We start from the raw sequence: 17,305 nt of genomic DNA, 5'->3' as shown, positions 1-17,305 counted from the left end.
ATCAACATTGCAATGGAATAAATGCATGTAATATTTTCAGAACATATATTTTTGCATTTTAAAACATTACCTCTGTGGTGCCAAAGGGAAAATCTATTGACTGCCAACAGATTTCAGTTTGATGTTTTTCAGTCATTATATGATTGGCAAATACCTTCTTCCTCTCAATAATGGATTACTAAATACTAACTGTAGCTCTGTACATCAACCACAGCATGAAAGATGTTTGTTTTATAGCCTTACTAGAATGGAGACACCAGACAGCTTGAACTTATAATAAGCCTCACAGCCCATGGCAGGAACCTGGAGGAGTAAGCTATATTTTATAGTTCATAAAGTCTTAATGTTGAATATGTCACCGTAAGTTAAGTGTTCATGGTGCACACAGTGAAATACTTTTAGAAGCATATTTTTCCAGAATTATGTTAATTACAATAATTTCAAATCAGGGATTATTAAAATGAGGTCCACAGAGCCATTGGTGGTTTGTGGATGGGCTTGGGACTTAGTTGAAGCATAAGCTTGCTTTGCAAATAACACTAAAAGTTAATCTTACAGTTGTTACATAAATTAAAATATTTGTGTAAATGTCATTAATATTCAGTGCAGTATTTTTGCAAATTTATCTGTGGAAATTTTTCTGGGAGGGGTCCTCCAATTTAATCGGCTTCTTAAATAGGTCTGTGGCTTAGACAAGGTTAAAAACCCCTTCCTTTAATACGCTTTTGTCTAAATTTTGACACAAAAGTCAGGAATCACAGATCAGTCAGTTTAAAACTGACAGAGGTCTTGTTTTCCACAGGGCTCAGTGGTTGGACATCCAGAGGCCACAGCAGCGTACTTGTACCCTACTGGTACTACAGTTGCAGTTGGGCAATCTCACCTCATCATGTTACTCACTGTGACCTCACCTCCCGGGTCACACATATTCCGGACGGTGAAAGTGGCATACAATAAGGGCTATTATGTTAAACATTTATCAGCCACGGTATTTGCACAGATTACTCCACCTATGCCATGGCTGCTGCTTTCTGACTTTCGCGAAATAAAGTTATGCAAATATGGAGCAGCCTGGCACGTGCAGCGACGGGATGGCGCGTGCGCACAGACAGCAAAGGAATCCGCGGCGTTAGATGGCGCAGTTTTGCCGACATTTCGCGAGAAGCTCAGCTGCTCGTCGCGCGGCGAAGTGGGACTTTAACTATGGAGGAGGTCCACGAGGTAACACCGACACACACGGTCTGCAGAGCAATAGTATACCAGCGAACTTCGCTCGTGAAATTAAAGTCGTTATAATTATGTCAGATGCAAAATCTTGGTTATTAATATTTTAGTGCCGCGCCCTCCATTTGCAGGAAAATGTGCAAATCCCGTTTGACCGCAAGCACCTCGACGGCGTGCTCAGCGTGCCGGGTGCGCGCGTCGCGGCGCGTGCCGCGCTGGTCCTCACGCACGGCGCTGGCGGGGACATGCATCAGGCGCAGCTGCGCTCCCTGGCGCGGCGCGTGGCGAGCGCGGGCCTGCTGTGCCTGCGCTTCACGTGCAGGGGCCCGAACCTCGCGCGCAGGACGAGGGCGTTCGGCGCGGCGCTGGTGAGGAATAGCGCCCTTTAAAAAATGGAATAAAACAAAAAACAGTGTTTTTACACTGTTTTCAGTAACGGTCCCAAAGTGACTCACTGAGTTTTTCTCTCAGGAGTTTCTGAAGGGCCTGGAGAGGTTCACACTTACAGATGTTTTCCTTGGTGGTAAGAAAACCTGTACTTTCTTCTTTTCTGCACTTTCTAACAACGACACCTGGGACACTGGAACAGGACTCTGATTAAGCAGGCTCATGCATATTCATCAATGCATTTTCAGTAACCGCTTGAACAGTGCAGGGTCGTGGTGGTACGGAGCCTATCCTGGAAGCTTAGGTTGCAAGGCAGGGGACACCCTGGATGGAATGCCAGGCCATCACAAGGCAATTCAGTCACACACATACTAAGGTTAATTTAGGGTGACCTTTCCACCTGAATCACACATCGTTGGACTGTGGGAGGAAACCAGAGCATCTACAGGAAACCCATGTAAACACATTGAGGTGGACTTGAACGTACCGCGCTGTGCCACACTCCATGCAGTTTTCTTTTCTCCACCCGGCAGGCCGCTCGATGGGCTCCCGTGCCGCTGCGGCCGTTGCCCTGAGCATGCAGCAGTCGGCTGGGGTCCTGCGCGGCCTCATCTGCCTGTCCTTCCCCTTGCACCCTCCGGGGCAGACGCACCTCCACGTGCAGCGCAGCGAGGACCTGCGGGGGCTTGCGGGAGTACCCGTGCTCTTCGTATCTGGTTCTGCCGATGCCATGTGCCAGAGGGTGAGGCCGTGGTGTTGGGGTGGGGTAGTCATGGTAACAGGTGGTTATGGCCAAGGAATGGCTGCACACCTGCTCAAGGTGTAGCTGTTAAAGGGCTGTTTCATCTAACATTTGCTTACAGGCTCTGGTACTGCAGGGGCCTGCAAACAGAACTTAATTTTGGACGTGTGTGGTGCGACCGCAGGTGCCGAAAAGGACGACTATTGCTAAGCACGCTTTTATGGTGTGTGTGTTCCAGAAACTGTTGGAGCACACACTGAAGGACATGAAGAGTCCTGCTACTGTGCACTGGATCGAAGGGGGGAGTCATGGATTGACAGTGAAGGGACGGCCAGAGGACACGGTGTTGGAGGAAGTGAACGCTTGCGTAGTGGCCTGGATTCTAGAACATTCCCCCACTGCTGCACTTGGCTGAATCTGCAGAAAGTTGAATGGCTCAATTTTTATGCCCTTTGCTCCTTATATTTATATATCCAGTAAGGCTTTTTATAAATAAACTTTTGTATAAAATTACTCTTTGTTTTCTATATAGGTCATCTGCTTCCACAGTTGTGGAGTACTATACAGATTCTTTCACAGAAATACTAAATTTGAAAACTTTATTGTACGAATGGATTGTAGAAGTACATATTTACATTCGGTCACTGACTTTTTTAGATTTATTTACATTTCGATTTATAACTAATTGGCTTCATTGAAAATGACTGATTTTTGAGACATTTTTAATGATTACTATTTTAGGATTTTTGAATTATTTTTATCTATGTCAAATCGTGACATTCTGACATCCAATAATACGTGTGTATATGAACCAGTAACCTGGCTCTTCAAAAAAAGAAAAAAAAAAAGACTTCCGGCGATTTGTGATTACGTCATCTTTGCGCTCCGAATTTTGATTGGCTGGTTCTACTAACTTCGAATCGTGGAGAAAGCATGGCGATTCAGCTGTGGAATAGGGTCTATATTCCGCAGCCTGGTGCGCTTTCTACAGTCCGGATTCAGTTTAACGACCGCATAGGTAAATGGAACACATATGGGTGTGATATGCTAATTTCAGTGTTTAGTTCGAGTGAACTTTTCTTATTTACGTTGACTGTGTCTGTGTGTTTTTTTTAAAAATGCGATGGATGCGCCTGAACTACCAGCGGCCAGTCAGTCTCTGTCGAATGAACTGCGGTGTGGAAACTTAATTAGAACCAAAAATTGAAATAATGAATTTGTAATATCGTCGGAAAACACCACCATAAATATAATTCATGCGACGGTTATAAACACGATGGCAGAGAGTGTCATTCAGTGTCTCTGCCAGAGATATGCAAACCCACTGCTTTAACTTTAAGTTTCGATCAGATCCGGCCTGGCTTGCGGTAAAAGTGCTCTCATTTTGAACGGCAGTTGCCCAAAAGTTAACGTATCTGAAGCACTTCAGTCCTTTCGCTCCGTCCGCAGATGGTCGCGCGACGCGGCTGCTCGGGGAGTGCGAGCGCGCGCTGCAGCTGCTGCGCAGCCACGTGCTGCACGCGGAGCTGCGCGTGCTGTACTCGCTGCTCCACGTGTGCAACAACAGCCTGCGGCAGCACAAGCCTTTCAGGGCCATCAAGCAGGTGAGGAGGGGGGTTGAACTCTTGCGTTCATCACATCAGGTGCCCAGTCAGAGCTTACAGAGGCAGCTTTTGGTGAACACTGGGTATGGATGTTGCAGCACAGCGTCTTCCATCCTTCTGACTGAAGCACTGCTCTGGACACAGGTGGAGCGATGCATAAACCGTGTGAAAGAGATGAAGCTGATCCCTGCCCTCCTCGACCTGGTGGACATGTGTCCCAGCCAAGCACAAAGGTATGTGTTGAGCTCATGACCAGTGTAACGATTAATAATTTGCTCCATCTCCCCCCGTGCCTATCCTCATGATGTTGCCGTTATTATTTGGCTCACATTTTTATCCGAGGCTACACATTTCCCTCTGTACGCAAAGTACGTAGATTGTTTTGCTCATTTCTGCAGCAGGTAACAGTTGTTTTAAGTTTTTATTTTTTTTTGCTGGTGTCTTTATCACAAAGGACAGACATGGTTTAAGAAATGAATTTCATGGCTAATGATTTTGTACAGCGGTTCTAAGGTGGAAAAGCGGTATGTTAAGCATGACTCTTGAGGGAATAGCCTAGATTTGCACCATAAGCCTTGTTCCAACTACATCACTACCCAGTGTCTTACTCCTGTGTTGCCATCCATCCTTGACAGTCGCAGCACTTTTGAACCTTGGTGTTTTAGACCTTTGAAATATCCTATAAATAGGCTACTGTGACAATGCAGTGTTAGGGACACTCAACTTACAAATGCACCTTTCTCATTATTACTTTTAGGTTAGTGATTTTAACACCATTAGGAGTATACAGCAGGAAAGATGTGGTTCATACTGTTGACTCTGATGTAACAAGTGTGTATGTCATGGGGCCTGTGTCTTTTGCTTCTGTTTTAATTAGATGAAATATATGAATAAATGAAATGGTTTCTGGCTCCTGTCAGCATGGTTGCTCATATGCGTTCTGTGAGGTCAGGATGTGTGGAAACACGCCAATCATCCGTCTTGTGCTCTGGCTGCTGCAGGCAGGTGGCGGCCGAAACGGGACAGTGTGAAGTTCCCAGCCAGTCCATGCTTGAGTGGTTTTGCCTGAAGGTCCTTGGGGCAGGCAAGCTGATGGCCTGCTTGGTGGACCAGTGCTCACGTGCCTTCTTGTATCCTTAAAGTAAACAAGTAAACAATCGCTTAATTATTCTCTTAAGGTAGCTCCTCCCCGTTTGACCCACACGACCTTCTACAGATGTTGAGCTGTTCAGTTTTGCATAGTTGATTGCTTTTTTTTTTTGGGACACTGAGACTAAAGGTAGCTGGGGGCACATGTCTTTAACCTGTGTATTGCCACCTCTTCCTTTTTTGAACACACACACACACACACACACATTGTCTGAACTGCTTGTCCCATACGAGGTCGCGGGGAGCCGGAGCCTAACCCGGCAACACAGGGCGTAAGGCTAGAGGAGGAAGGGACACACTCAGAATGGGATGCCAGTCCGTCGCAAGGCACCCCAAGCGGGACTTGAACCCCTGACCCACCGGAGAGCAGGACCTGGTCCAACCCACCTCTCCCCCTGTTTTTTGTATGTATTCATCTAAATCTGACTTTTTCACGGCAAGTAATGTTGGTGCCCCAGAGCTCAGATATGGCCTTAAAGTGGTCTGTGTATCCGTTTGAATGCTCTCCCAGTGTTTGTGTGGCTTTCCTCTCAGCGCTCTGGTTTCCTCCCACAGTCCAAAGACAAGTGCTTCAGATGATTTGCTGAATAAAATGCCCCGAGTGTGTGTGACTACCCTGTTACGACCTTGTGGTTAGGATTGGGACATGGCCACCTTGTGTTGTACAAGCATTTGTTGATGACTTCCTCGATGACCATGTGGTTTTCACTCTTTCACTATCTGTTGAGGTTTAACATGTTCCTTGGTGTTTTACATTGATTTTCTGTGTCCTGGATACTGAAAACAATAAGCTCTGTGTGTGTTTGTACCTGTGAACATTTTAATTTGTGGTCTTTCATATATGCTTTACAGCTTGTTGGGCGGAGAGGGAAGTAGGATTTTGATAAATGATGTGTGGTGCTTGCAGTGTCTAAGGGTACAGTTCTCATCAGGATCACTGCTAAGCTAATCTGATAATGTAAAGTTGGTACAGAAAGGCCTTGACTCTAACCCCTGCTCCAGATTGACACACGGGCACCTTTCCTGCAAAGAGTTCATTGTCCTCAACCTGGTTCTGGTCAGTATGTTGAGTCGTCTATGGTGAGTTTGGGCAGTGGAATGCATTCTGCAGTTGTCTTCCAGAAGTTCTGAACAAATCAAGCAGTGAGGAATAGCTCATGAGAAACGAAAGACAAGTACAGATAGCATTTTGGCACTGTGCTCTACTTGTCCGAATTAAACCATTTGGAAACTGAGGAAAGGAAAACAAAATATAATACTAAAGTGTACATTTGTTGTTCTATATTGGTATTGACATGACTAGTGTGTGAAATTTGTGAATAAATATAATAAAGCTTTGTGATGCAATGCAGCATTCATGCATGTTTGTTTTTATGTCCTTATGGCACTTAATTCACTGGAATTTTCCATTGCAGTCGTTCTAGTTGGACCCTGTTCTAAGTTAGGACAATCTAATAATAAAGTTAGCTTTTTTTTTTTTAAAAAGCAGAGAAAAAGGACTTCTGGAAGTTCTTCTGCACTGAATAGTCAGTCACATGTCTACTTGACAGTAATTTCCTTGTCATTGGCTTTGCATTTGACATGAGGTCCTTCCTCAGCAGATGTCCTGGGAAATAAGCTAGTGTGTTCTGTTGTCACAACTTGGAGCCATTTATTTACATTTTCAGTTTGATTGTTATTAACTCCATTACAGGGCTAGTTGTCCACTGACTGCTGTTCCTGCTTTGGACATTTCTTGACCTGTAGGGTGTTCTTTGGGGGCATATTGAAGATCCTGGCCACCTTGTATCTGGGGGCATGGGAGCTCCTACAGGAAGTGGCCCAAGCCAGGCCCATGCCCTTTCTGACAGACTTCATCCTTCCGGTGGACCTGCCCACATTCATTGGACCTTCACGCTGGGCTCAGCTGCTGGTAGAGCTGCCTGCAGCCTCCACCATGGTGAAGAATGTGGCCGGGAAAGGGAGCAAGAGGTCGGTGCTGAAGAGACCCATAGAAAGGACCTTCACTGAAGACCTGGGTAGCAGCATCTTACAGAGACCTTCCACAGCTATGGGTAACGCCCATTAAGTACTGCCTGCTGTACTTGCTTTGGTTTCATCTCAATATGAATGCACTTAGTTCTCTACAAAGCAGGTTTTCCTCTTTCATCATTAGGGTGTTTAACATGATGCGTCTCTTCACAGGTCATATCGCTGTAATTGATTTAAAAGCCATGCTTAAGCGATCCATTGGGAAGAACAGTAAGGTTTGTACTGTGTTGCACTATATTGTATAATGTGACCCTGTGGGGCAGTGGTCATTTCATAAGCAACATGTCTTTCATACTCTTTAGAAAATAAGAATTTTATTATTATTTTTTTAATAATAATTGTAAATGTTTAGGTTATTGCACATAAAGTGGACATGCCAGAAAAGGACCCAGTGCTGATTGGTCAGAAGAGGAGGCTTTTGAAGGCGACGGCAGCTGTGTCGTCTTTTAGTGACATGGCTGCTCATCTGGCTAAGGTCATCTGCTGGTGCCAAAGCAGGAAGCTACGCAGGGAAAGGTGCCTCCTTGCTTTCCAGAACCTCAAATGCCAAAGAATGAAACGCCTGGAAGAGGAAGGGTTCAGGTACCGTGGGCTGTGTTGAACTTTGACCTCTTAGGTCCACAGCAGCAGGATCCCTATTTCTCTTTTGTTTACAAATAGGAAATGAGCAGGTTGAGGAAGCTTTATAAAGTTGGAACTGTTTTCTGGTGAAGACCGTGTTTTTCTTTTCAGGCTGGACAGGAAACTGAAGACCTTCAGAAGGCAGTTTGGTGAAGCTCTCCTTCTCCAAAGATCAAGAGCCCAACCTCTGCGTTCGCTCCATGACAGGTGGAGAAGTTGGCGTTTTAGGACACGGTTCAAATGTGTCAAGGGAGTTATGCGATTGCAGAAACGAGCCAGATGGGATTATGTGAAGAAGGTGATGAGGGAGACTACAATGCCTGCTAAAATGAGCGTGCGACACAAAAACAAGAACAACGTTATTAATGGGAAAGACAAAGACATGAAGGCCAACGCTTCTCTGTGGTCGGACAGCGGGAAGGAGATTGATGATATCTTTGCTGCTTTAGAATTTTGAGCTCTGAGGGTTGGCTGATGTTCTAAAGAGAACATCCTTAGCATGGTATAAAAGGAGAGGGTTGATAATAACACAAACTGATTTATGGACGGGGTGCGGTGGCGCAGTGGGTTGGACCACAGTCCTGCTCTGCGGTGGGTCTGGGGTTCGAGTCCCGCTTGGGGTGCCTTGCGACGGACTGGCGTCCCGTCCTGGGTGTGTCCCCTTCCCCCCTCTGGCCTTACGCCCTGTGTTACCGGGTAGGCTCCGGTTCCCCGTGACCCCGTATGGGACAAGCGGTTCTGAAAATGTGTATGAGTGAGTGAGTGAGATTTATGGACACAAAATTTTGTTCTGGGATTGAGGTCCTGAACATTAGGCCAAAGTTTATTTTGCTTTGGGCTTCACTCCCTCGAAATGGACACAAACATAAACCCATTGGTTGATCCTGACTTGATAAAGGTGCAGTAGAGATCAACTGAGTTTATTGTTCACAAATAAATGCTTGTAGTTATAGTGTGTTAGTGTAATTATAGATTATATATTATTCTAATAGCCTCCACTTGTTGCTGTAATACTTCGTGTTCTCAAAAGAATTGAAATACTCTATATTGTCTGTCCAAACACTTCAGAAAACATGGGATTGTATACATTTTATGCTTTTGTTCTGGAAAATGAGAATTTTTTTTTCCAGAACCAAGCTTTCTTTATTTTTAAATGTTTATATAAATAGTAGCGGAGGTGTTCCCTCAGATGGACAGTTGAAGACTTTGTAGGATCTCATGCAGTTGCTATGGAAGATGACCTGCTTTTTGCGGGTGGGAATGCTTGGGGCTTTCCAATCAGAATGGTACTTTGACCACAAACCATATTGTGTTGTTTTTATATTATCTAAAATCACGTTTGACTGGCCTCCGGAACCTGCTGACAACTCATTGGTTTTGGCTGGTTGCCTTTTTCACCGGCCCAAAAGCCACCACGCACCAGAGCGTGGACCTAGCTCTCGTTGGAGGTGACAGCCTCGAAGGCCGGGCGCTGACTGTAGCGCTTGTATGCTTGGTAACCTGCAAGAGTAATGGAGGGACAGTTACCTACCTCATTCATATGTTCACTACTACAGATCTCAAGTTTTTATGTACCTTGCTGCTGGAAGCTGACCACTGTATAACATAACAGATGGGACCAGCAACCTTGTACCTGGACAACAAATTTTAAATTCCATAGATAATGCGCTGCCTTGCCTGACATACTCATCTTTTTGTATCATACTTCATAATTCCTTAGTATGAATGCTAAGGGCAAGGTTTGGTGGATGAGGAGTTCCGTGGGTTGGATCCAAATATTTCATTACTGCACAGTGACAACGTTGCTTACATTTATAATTTTGTTTTTGTGTAGTATTTTTTAGTTTAGTTTTTCATATGCAGTTTGTTTAATGATTAATACATCATTCATTTGGCTTTTTTTCCCTCGTCTTCTACAGTCGAGACTCTTGCAGAGCAGGGAGTTTTACCTGTATAATCAACAGGTACATGCATATGTAACTAGAGACATCCCTCGATTTATGAGCTCATTATCCAAAATTTGAGTATATGGCACTTCTGTGTATTTATTTAGCTAACTCTTTACTGCCCAGCAACTTACAGTGTGAGACTATGTACAATTTTGTACCCATTCATATAGCTGGGTAATGTTACTAGAGCAATTTTTAGGGCAAGTACCTGGCTCACAGGTACTACAGCCAGAGGTGGGGATCAAACTTGCCACCTTTGCATCCAAAGCCAGCAGCTCTAACCAATAAGCTACCAGCTGTCCCCTGCCTGTCTTTTCTACCCAGTTTTTGATTAATGGAACAAAAAAAATCTGTATTACTAAGTCTATCCAAAGTGTGTCTGAAGAAATTTGCACATTGTGAGTGAAGCAGAAGTATAGTAATGCACTGCAGTTGGAATGTCAACATGAAGATTTCTGCATCTGTTGGTGTGTTGGGAATGTGAGGTGTGGGACATTATGGGAGGTACATGAAATTCAACAGGATTGTCTGGAGACAGCAGAGTGATTACCAGAGAAATTTTAGTATGTCCATTTTGGCAACAGTGCAAAGTTTTAGAAAGTTGTTCACAATGAATGCAACATGCTCAGTGGATCTCTGCTTGGTTTATTGCTCATCTTGCAGAAAGCAGATCAATAAAAAAGAAAAGTGGGGATTACCTTGGAGCAGTAAGTGTGTGAATATCTATAATGCATCATCGTGTATGTTATATATATGTGTGTGAATATATAATGCATCATTGTTTGTTCCCAGGGAGTGCGGTGGCGCAGTGGGTTGGGCCGCAGTCCTGCTCTCCGGTGGGTCTGGGGTTCGAGTCCCGCTTGGGGTGCCTTGCGACGGACTGGCGTCCCGTCCTGGGTATGTCCCTTCGGCCTTACGCCCTGAGTTGCTGGGTTAGGCTCTGGTTCCCCGTGACCCCGTATGGGACAAGCGGTTCTGAAGATGTGTGTGTGTGTGTGTGTGTGTTTGTTCCCAATTTAAAATAATGAGAAAAGGTTTTCGGTGACCAAAATTTCAGTATCTGCACCGTTTTTAGAAATCAGTTACTTTTATAAATTGAGAGATGCTTTTATGTAAATCGTTTAGCTGGAGGGGTGTAAGGGCCCAATTAGGGTAAGCACAGTTAAGCTCAATTTGACTGATAGTGGGCACTTATGTCGGTTTTTTTGGGGGGGCCTGACCATTGCCTTCTTTTACTCATGTGTTTGAGTTGTTCACATGGTGAGAAAATGCAAACTCTGCACATTCTAAACTGGAATTTATCCTATGTCATAACAAGCAGCTCAGATGCTGCGAGTTACCTAACAAATATTTGACACATTACAAATTGTAAAAAGTGAAGGCCACTGTACTTTATGTATTGTGAACATGGACATACTGTGGTACGCAAGATGCCAGCTCACCTCCCGCTGCTGCCAGGAACGTTAAAGGCTGGGAGATAGAGTAGATGACTGGGAACGCAAACATAAACTGCAGTTGTTCTTTTGTGAAGGACAGGTATATAATGGTGCTGCACAGAGGACTGTTCTGGACACCTGTCTCCAGAGCGATCGTGCGACACCTGGGGTGGAACACACAAACACATATACACACGCAGACCTTTAAAATACTGTGTCATTTTGCCATACGGCTGCAGAGGTGGTTACCTGTTCCAGGGCTGCCTCGCTATCCTTGCCAGCAGAAAACCAAGGCCGTAGCCCAGCAGTGGGAGTGTGACGCCAATGATCCAAAGGGATGGAGGGACGATCCATGATTTGTCATACAGGATGCTGCCCACAACTGTGATTATGATGATGATGAGGATGCCAGCGATGGATCCTACCTGAGGACCCATACAGACCCAGACATTTCTGCCTCATGGGACCTCTTAAAATGTCCTAGAGTTCAAAACCTCACAACTGATTTTGATGCTATTTTCTTGTGCTGGGGCTTCCGTTTTCACTCACCCTGATGACCTTTTTGGCTAGAGTGGGCCATCGGTGCTTGATAAAGATGCCAACACTGACAGGAGCCAGGATCGAGGCCAGCATGATACCTGAGTGGAAAAGGTAATCAATGTCAAAGAGAACGTCAGCTGAAGGCATCTTTAAAGTTGGTGGAAGAAGTGGGCAACTTGCTCATTTCACCTGCTTCATCAGCTAAGAGCCTGGGAGTAACGATTAACTCAAGTCTGTCTTTCTCTCAACATCTCGAAGCCATTACTCAGTCTGGCTGATACATCCTGCAGCTGTTACACAGGATGTATCAGCCAGACAGAGTTATGGCTTTGAGATGTTGAGAGAAAGACAGACTTGAGTTGACCTAAGTTGAGTTGAGAGATGAGATCACCACTCATCTCTCTCCATTGGCTTCCTATAGCTTCCTGCATCAAGTTCAAAACTCTTAAGGCCTACAAGACCATCAGTGAGTATATTGTGCAATACCTATAAGACCTGATTGTTCGCTGTTAGCCAACTAGAGTGTTATGCTCCTCCACCTCTGCATGCTTGGTGGTCCCTCACACAAGTAGTCCCAAATCAAAATCAGAAAGGCTTTTGGATCTGGTCCAATGACCACCCTCTCTCACTAAGAAATGCTGAATGTCTCAACATTCAAGAAGAGTCTGAAACCTGTATATGCAGCAACACATGTAATGTATACTAGTTTATATGGTGGCATGAGACCAATTGACTGTACTCAGTCATGTCTACATTTAGATCTCTCCTGTTGATGCAGTGCAATGTTGTATTGTTGTCTCTTTCTAGAAATGTAAAGCACAAATTGTATTTTCGCTGAGATGTATGTCGCTTTGGAGAAATGCGTTTGCTAAATGTAAATAAATATAAATGTAAATGTATTATTGTCTAAGATGTGTGTCGCTTTGGAGAGAAGCATTTGCTAAATAAGTAAATGTAATTGGGCTGAGGAGTAGGGCTATTCCTGTTGGAATTTAACTAAACATTTGTATTCAGTATGTAAGAAAGTCACTCCATTGTATTACAGCTGGAAAAACCTCATCTGAGGTACAGGATCTCATTTGAGGTGGCTCCCAAACAGTTTTGGTGGCAATCTTTAATACAATACAATCTTTTCCTGACTTGGTGCCACTAAATACTGGCTCATGCAATGTTTATGATCAATCATTTCATACATTTATAATATAAATAACATTTAATGAATAAAAACTGTGTATTTGGCAGTTGTGCTCAAAATGCTAAAATTACAGTGTTTTTTACACTATTATCTATTATTATTATTATTATTATTATTATTATTATTATGGGGGGTGCGGTGGCGCAGTGGGTTGGACCACAGTCCTGCTCTCCGGTGGGTCTGGGGTTCAAGTCCCACTTGGGGTGCCTTGTGATGGACTGGCGTCCCGTCCTGGGTGTGTCCCCTCCCCCTCCGGCCTTATGCCCTGTGTTGCCGGGTAGGCTCCGGTTCCCTGTGACCCCGTATGGGACCAGCGGTTCTGAAAGTGTGTGTGTGTGTGTGTGTATTATTATTATTATTATTATTATTATTATTTTTTTTTTTTTTACTAGCGCAATTTCAGTTAACTACTTTGTTCAAGGGTGCTGCAGCCGGAAGTGGGGAGCAAACCCCCTTACGACCTTTGAATTCAAAGCCAGTAACTTGAGCCACTACACTACCAGGCATCCCAAATAACACCCAGGCTGGTGCAACGACCAACCCCTCTCACTCAGAACTGCTGAATCTCTGCCCACATTTAAAAAGGGTCTTAAAACTCATCTCTTCCGGACTCTCTTCCCCCATGATCTATTAAGCTTATGTAAGGTACAATTGTTCATGATCATGCTCGGATCAGTAGCTCGAACCACTACGCTACCAGGTATTCCAAGTAGCACCAAGGCTGCATGAGCATAGGGATGTTGACAGAAAAGTTCCCTGTACTTAAAAATGGGATTTAGGTAGTCTGTGTTGTCATTATTTCTATTTTGTTACATGGCTTTAGCCTTTTTATGTGTCTTTTAGCTCTTTATGTTCTTTCAGTTGACATGAGAACAGATGTGGTGTCAGCAGAAACTCCTCACCCCAAACTCTGCTGTAGTTAGGCTGATGTGTCAACAAAATCATCACTACAAGTTCCTCAGGAGTCTCTCCATGTGTTACATGAGAATTTACATTTATTTAGCAGATGCTTTCATCCAAAACAACTCCCAATGAACTTTATGTAGTATCATCAGCCCACACACCTGATTCACCGCGGTGACTTACACTGCTAGATACACTACTTACAATGGGTCACTCATGCATACATCAGTGGAACACACACACACACTCTCTCCCTGTCAGCCACACGCTACGGGTGAACCTGAACAGCATGTCTTCGGACTGTGAGAGGAAACCCATGCAGCCACGGGTAGAACATGCAAAGCCCACACAGAGTGAGCAGGGACCAAACCCACATCCTCTTGCACCACCCAAGCTCTGGGAGACAGCAGCGCTACTCGTTGTACTACTGTGCCGCACCTAAATGTGTAAATGCAACACTGACTCATACTTATCTGATGTATTTGTTTTGCTTGCCTTATGCCTGTGTTAAAGTGCTCTGTGGCACTGCGTGAGAAGAGCGCTCTATAAAAATAAATTGAATTGAATTAACTAAGAAGACAGGCTTTTTTTCCGAAGGGTTAATGTAAATACAGTGTGTTGGGTTGTTGTATCAGCAGTGAACAAACCTATGAGTTTGTAGGGGATCTGGATGCTGCTACTGGAGGTCCATGCAGAGGTGTAGATGAGCAGACACAGGGGCATCATTCCCATGGCCAGCATGGTGGAGCAGGTTGTCATGCTGATACTGATGCGACAGAGAGACACATCTATGCCACATTAGCCCAGACTACCAGGTAAATGCATGTCCTGTAAAAGCCCAAACCACCCACAATGAAACGTGACATTTGTGTGTCAAGCACAGTAATCATACGATTGCTTTTAAACAGCTATCAGACACTAATGTAGTTCATCTATTAAAATTATTAATTAATAATCTCTAATGCTTTCTGGACCTTCTGTTAATATGAAATGATGTTGATTTCAAGCGTGGTTGTGGTTTCAGGCAGCAATTAAACATCCAAAACATGGTTACATTAGTGATTTTGTTTCTATTTTTGCTCATTAAACAGTTTCATATTTGTGATATGAGTCGCAAAGACGTTCTTTGTAAGGACAACGGTCAAGTTTTCATCATACAGTGAAACCCCGTTATAACGCGATACTTAGGGTCCAGAAAATGTGATTGCGAAAAAAGTGGCATCGCTCTAAATCGGGGTTCAAGAAAATCAATGTTCAAACTGACCAAATGTTGACCAGAAATCCTAAATCATCCCCATTTTTTCCGTATTTTGACCGGCTTTTTTGTACGTTTACTTTCTGGAAAGTATATTACCTTTGCATTAAAGAATTCTGCAAATAAATGGTTGGTGTTACAGAAGAAGGGGCTGTGGTGGTGCAGCAGGTTTGGCCTGGGCCTACTCTCCAATAGGTCTGGGGTTCAAGCCCTCCTTGGGGTGCTTTGTGATGGACTGGTGTCCTGTCCTGGGTTTGCCCTCTCCCCCTGTGTTATGGGGTTAGGCTCCGGCTTGCCGTGACCCCATTTGGGGCAAGCAGCTTCAGACAATGTGCATGTGTTACAGTAGAAATTAAAACACAGACAAGTTTTTATTCAATCTTTTTACTTAAATAACAAAGAAATTAAATAACAAAAAACATTTTGTACTTAAAACCATGACTGCATTCACGCAAATTATAGACTGGGAGATGTAGATCGCTGTCGCTGCCCAGCATCATGAAAGAGTATCGCACCACATATCGCTTGCCTGGGAAAAAATCGAAATTCGAAGTACGGTTTCTACTGAATGGCTATCGCCAGTTCACCATCGTAAAGTCGAAAAAATCACAAGTCGAACCATCGCAAATCGGGGCCCACCTGTACACGTCCTGTATGTGTAAACACTATTAACCACGTGCCGTATCAGCAATCATCATTTACGGTTTATGTTTAAAAAAGCGATTGAGTGTTCCTTGCTTGAACATAGCATGTCGCTGGCTCTGAGCAAAATCTAGAATCACAGCTAAACTGCAAATGGCTGCTGGTAATGAACCCATCTGATGACTGTTGACAGTCACAGGACACGGTGGCCACGTCTGGGTACTTCGATGCCGACACCTATCGATCAAGGCGGATCAATAGAAATCCACATTGGTACTGAATGCTTTGATAACAAACACTTTTGCTTTGAGCACAATATTAGGACGAAACGCCTTGGCTTTGATTAGATTACATGAAACTTGTGTTCTTTGGATGTTTCAAAAAAACTTTTGTGTTTGATATTTGTTTAGAACAGTCTTTTGAAACTAACATCAAAGTTTGGTAAGTGTGATTTGCCGACAATGAATTGACGGCGGGTGCCGAGACCAGACGGTTATAAGACTAAGAGACATTTCAGCATTTTTAACCCACTCGCGCTATAAGACAGTTTGCTAAGTTTGTAAACTTTGCCAACCTTTGAACTTTTCAGTGTAGTTTCTCGCATTCCGGACAGAGCAAAAAAGGGTCCAATGACCCATCGTGTTACATCGGAATTCGCAGTAAGTCGGAGCATGTTAAATTGGTTGTTTTACTGTATTTTTGCTGTAGTTGTAGTAGCGATGATTACATGGGTGATCGGTTTGTATTTCATATCCACAAAAGAAGGAAAAAGGTGTTAATGATTTGCAAAGTTTGAAATCACGTAGTTTTCAGGAGAATAGGTAAGCTCTCCATGGACCGGTAAATCAGAATTTAGGTTTCATACAAGCAAGGGCAGCTGTGATGCATAGAACAGAGCCCTCAGTACAGTGAAGTCTGTTTGTATGCAGGTTAAATTACAAAACTGATTTCTAGGTAGTGAATCTGTTTTCTGCAATTACGTGCATCATACCTAAGAATGACACTATTTAGTGATTTTGGTAAAAATAGTTAATTAGGGCATTTGAATGGACCGCTGTTCAATTTCAGACTCTTTCAGAACTTAAAGGAACTTTCTCTCACCTGAGAGTCATGTCACCATCCATCCAGTAGGACAATATGTTGGAGAAAGCACCACCTGGACAGCAACCCATAATGATGATGGTGATAGCCTGCAATGGCAGCACGTTGAAGGCCTTCGACAGGGCAAAGGCTGTGAAGGGCATGATGCCGAACTGGCAGAGTAAGCCCAGTATAATCGCCCAGGGATGCTTGATCTGTTCCCACAGCTTCTGGATATCTGTGGTGCAGCCCATGGAGAGAATGACCAAAGTCAGTAAGATTGGCAGGACTATTTTCAAGACTTGCTTTAGGATCTGGTTGGTGTAGTTTGCTTGTTCCTGGCAGGAGGTTCCTGTGCAGAGCGTGGTATTTGGTGGACAGACACCATCAACGGGTGTCGTGCAGTTGCCGGGGAACAGGTTAGACGCTGACATGTTTAGGTGATGAAGACGTGCTAGTTGGACCTGCAGGTAAAAGGGAAAGGAAGCAGGCAGAGAGAACAAGTCTCAAACCCTCTTGGCAGATGTATTTGTTTCCCGCTCAACTG

At 44.1% G+C, this 17,305-nt stretch overlaps 3 protein-coding genes across 3 annotated transcripts; 2 read left to right on the top strand and 1 right to left on the bottom strand.

Moving 5' to 3' along the window:
* The first annotated feature begins 81 nt into the window (after positions 1-81).
* tex30 (testis expressed 30) lies at positions 82-2,830 on the top strand. Its single transcript, XM_018743080.2, has 6 exons — positions 82-311; positions 803-1,221; positions 1,356-1,592; positions 1,696-1,747; positions 2,145-2,353; positions 2,592-2,830. Exons 2-6 carry the CDS (start codon positions 1,054-1,056, stop codon positions 2,766-2,768), a joined length of 843 nt encoding a protein of 280 aa, XP_018598596.2. The 5' UTR covers positions 82-311; positions 803-1,053; the 3' UTR covers positions 2,769-2,830.
* A 438-nt stretch (positions 2,831-3,268) lies between these two features.
* Positions 3,269-8,370, top strand: rmp64 (ribonuclease MRP subunit p64). The gene is made up of 9 exons (XM_018743156.2): positions 3,269-3,371; positions 3,803-3,957; positions 4,102-4,190; positions 4,959-5,087; positions 6,109-6,186; positions 6,853-7,160; positions 7,291-7,352; positions 7,490-7,719; positions 7,870-8,370. Exons 1-9 carry the CDS (start codon positions 3,287-3,289, stop codon positions 8,213-8,215), a joined length of 1,482 nt encoding a protein of 493 aa, XP_018598672.2. The 5' UTR covers positions 3,269-3,286; the 3' UTR covers positions 8,216-8,370.
* Positions 8,371-11,076: 2,706 nt separating this feature from the next.
* LOC108928910 (ileal sodium/bile acid cotransporter-like) lies at positions 11,077-17,192 on the bottom strand. The gene is made up of 5 exons (XM_018743110.2): positions 16,780-17,192; positions 14,429-14,547; positions 11,693-11,781; positions 11,393-11,568; positions 11,077-11,307 (listed from the first exon to the last, which is right to left on the bottom strand). The coding sequence occupies exons 1-5, from the start codon at positions 17,190-17,192 to the stop codon at positions 11,100-11,102; spliced, it is 1,005 nt and encodes a 334-aa protein (XP_018598626.2). The 3' UTR covers positions 11,077-11,099.
* Between the last annotated feature and the right edge of the window lie 113 nt (positions 17,193-17,305).

Source organism: Scleropages formosus, chromosome 14, assembly GCF_900964775.1.
Source record: "Scleropages formosus chromosome 14, fSclFor1.1, whole genome shotgun sequence".
NCBI classification, from domain to species: domain Eukaryota; kingdom Metazoa; phylum Chordata; class Actinopteri; order Osteoglossiformes; family Osteoglossidae; genus Scleropages; species Scleropages formosus.
The sequence above is the reverse complement of the archived record's forward strand: the minus strand, read 5'-3'. Positions and strand labels throughout refer to the sequence as shown.

What these genes read in the sequence shown, in the direction of transcription:
- rmp64 (XM_018743156.2), top strand. Translation starts at nt 3,287, where the DNA reads ATGGCGATTCAGCTGTGGAATAGGGTCTATATTCCGCAGCCTGGTGCG. An exon ending in CCATTGGGAAGAACAGTAAG is followed by an intron (nt 7,353 to 7,489) that starts GTTTGTACTGTG and finishes GTAAATGTTTAG; the next exon opens with GTTATTGCACATAAAGTGGA. An exon ending in CTGGAAGAGGAAGGGTTCAG is followed by an intron (nt 7,720 to 7,869) that starts GTACCGTGGGCT and finishes TTTTCTTTTCAG; the next exon opens with GCTGGACAGGAAACTGAAGA.
- tex30 (XM_018743080.2), top strand. Translation starts at nt 1,054, where the DNA reads ATGCAAATATGGAGCAGCCTGGCACGTGCAGCGACGGGATGGCGCGTG. An exon ending in GGGCGTTCGGCGCGGCGCTG is followed by an intron (nt 1,593 to 1,695) that starts GTGAGGAATAGC and finishes TTTTTCTCTCAG; the next exon opens with GAGTTTCTGAAGGGCCTGGA. An exon ending in TACAGATGTTTTCCTTGGTG is followed by an intron (nt 1,748 to 2,144) that starts GTAAGAAAACCT and finishes TCCACCCGGCAG; the next exon opens with GCCGCTCGATGGGCTCCCGT.
- LOC108928910 (XM_018743110.2), bottom strand. Translation starts at nt 17,192, where the DNA reads ATGTCAGCGTCTAACCTGTTCCCCGGCAACTGCACGACACCCGTTGAT. An exon ending in TAGCCAAAAAGGTCATCAGG is followed by an intron (nt 11,569 to 11,692) that starts GTGAGTGAAAAC and finishes ATGGGTCCTCAG; the next exon opens with GTAGGATCCATCGCTGGCAT. An exon ending in GCGAGGCAGCCCTGGAACAG is followed by an intron (nt 11,308 to 11,392) that starts GTAACCACCTCT and finishes GTTCCACCCCAG; the next exon opens with GTGTCGCACGATCGCTCTGG.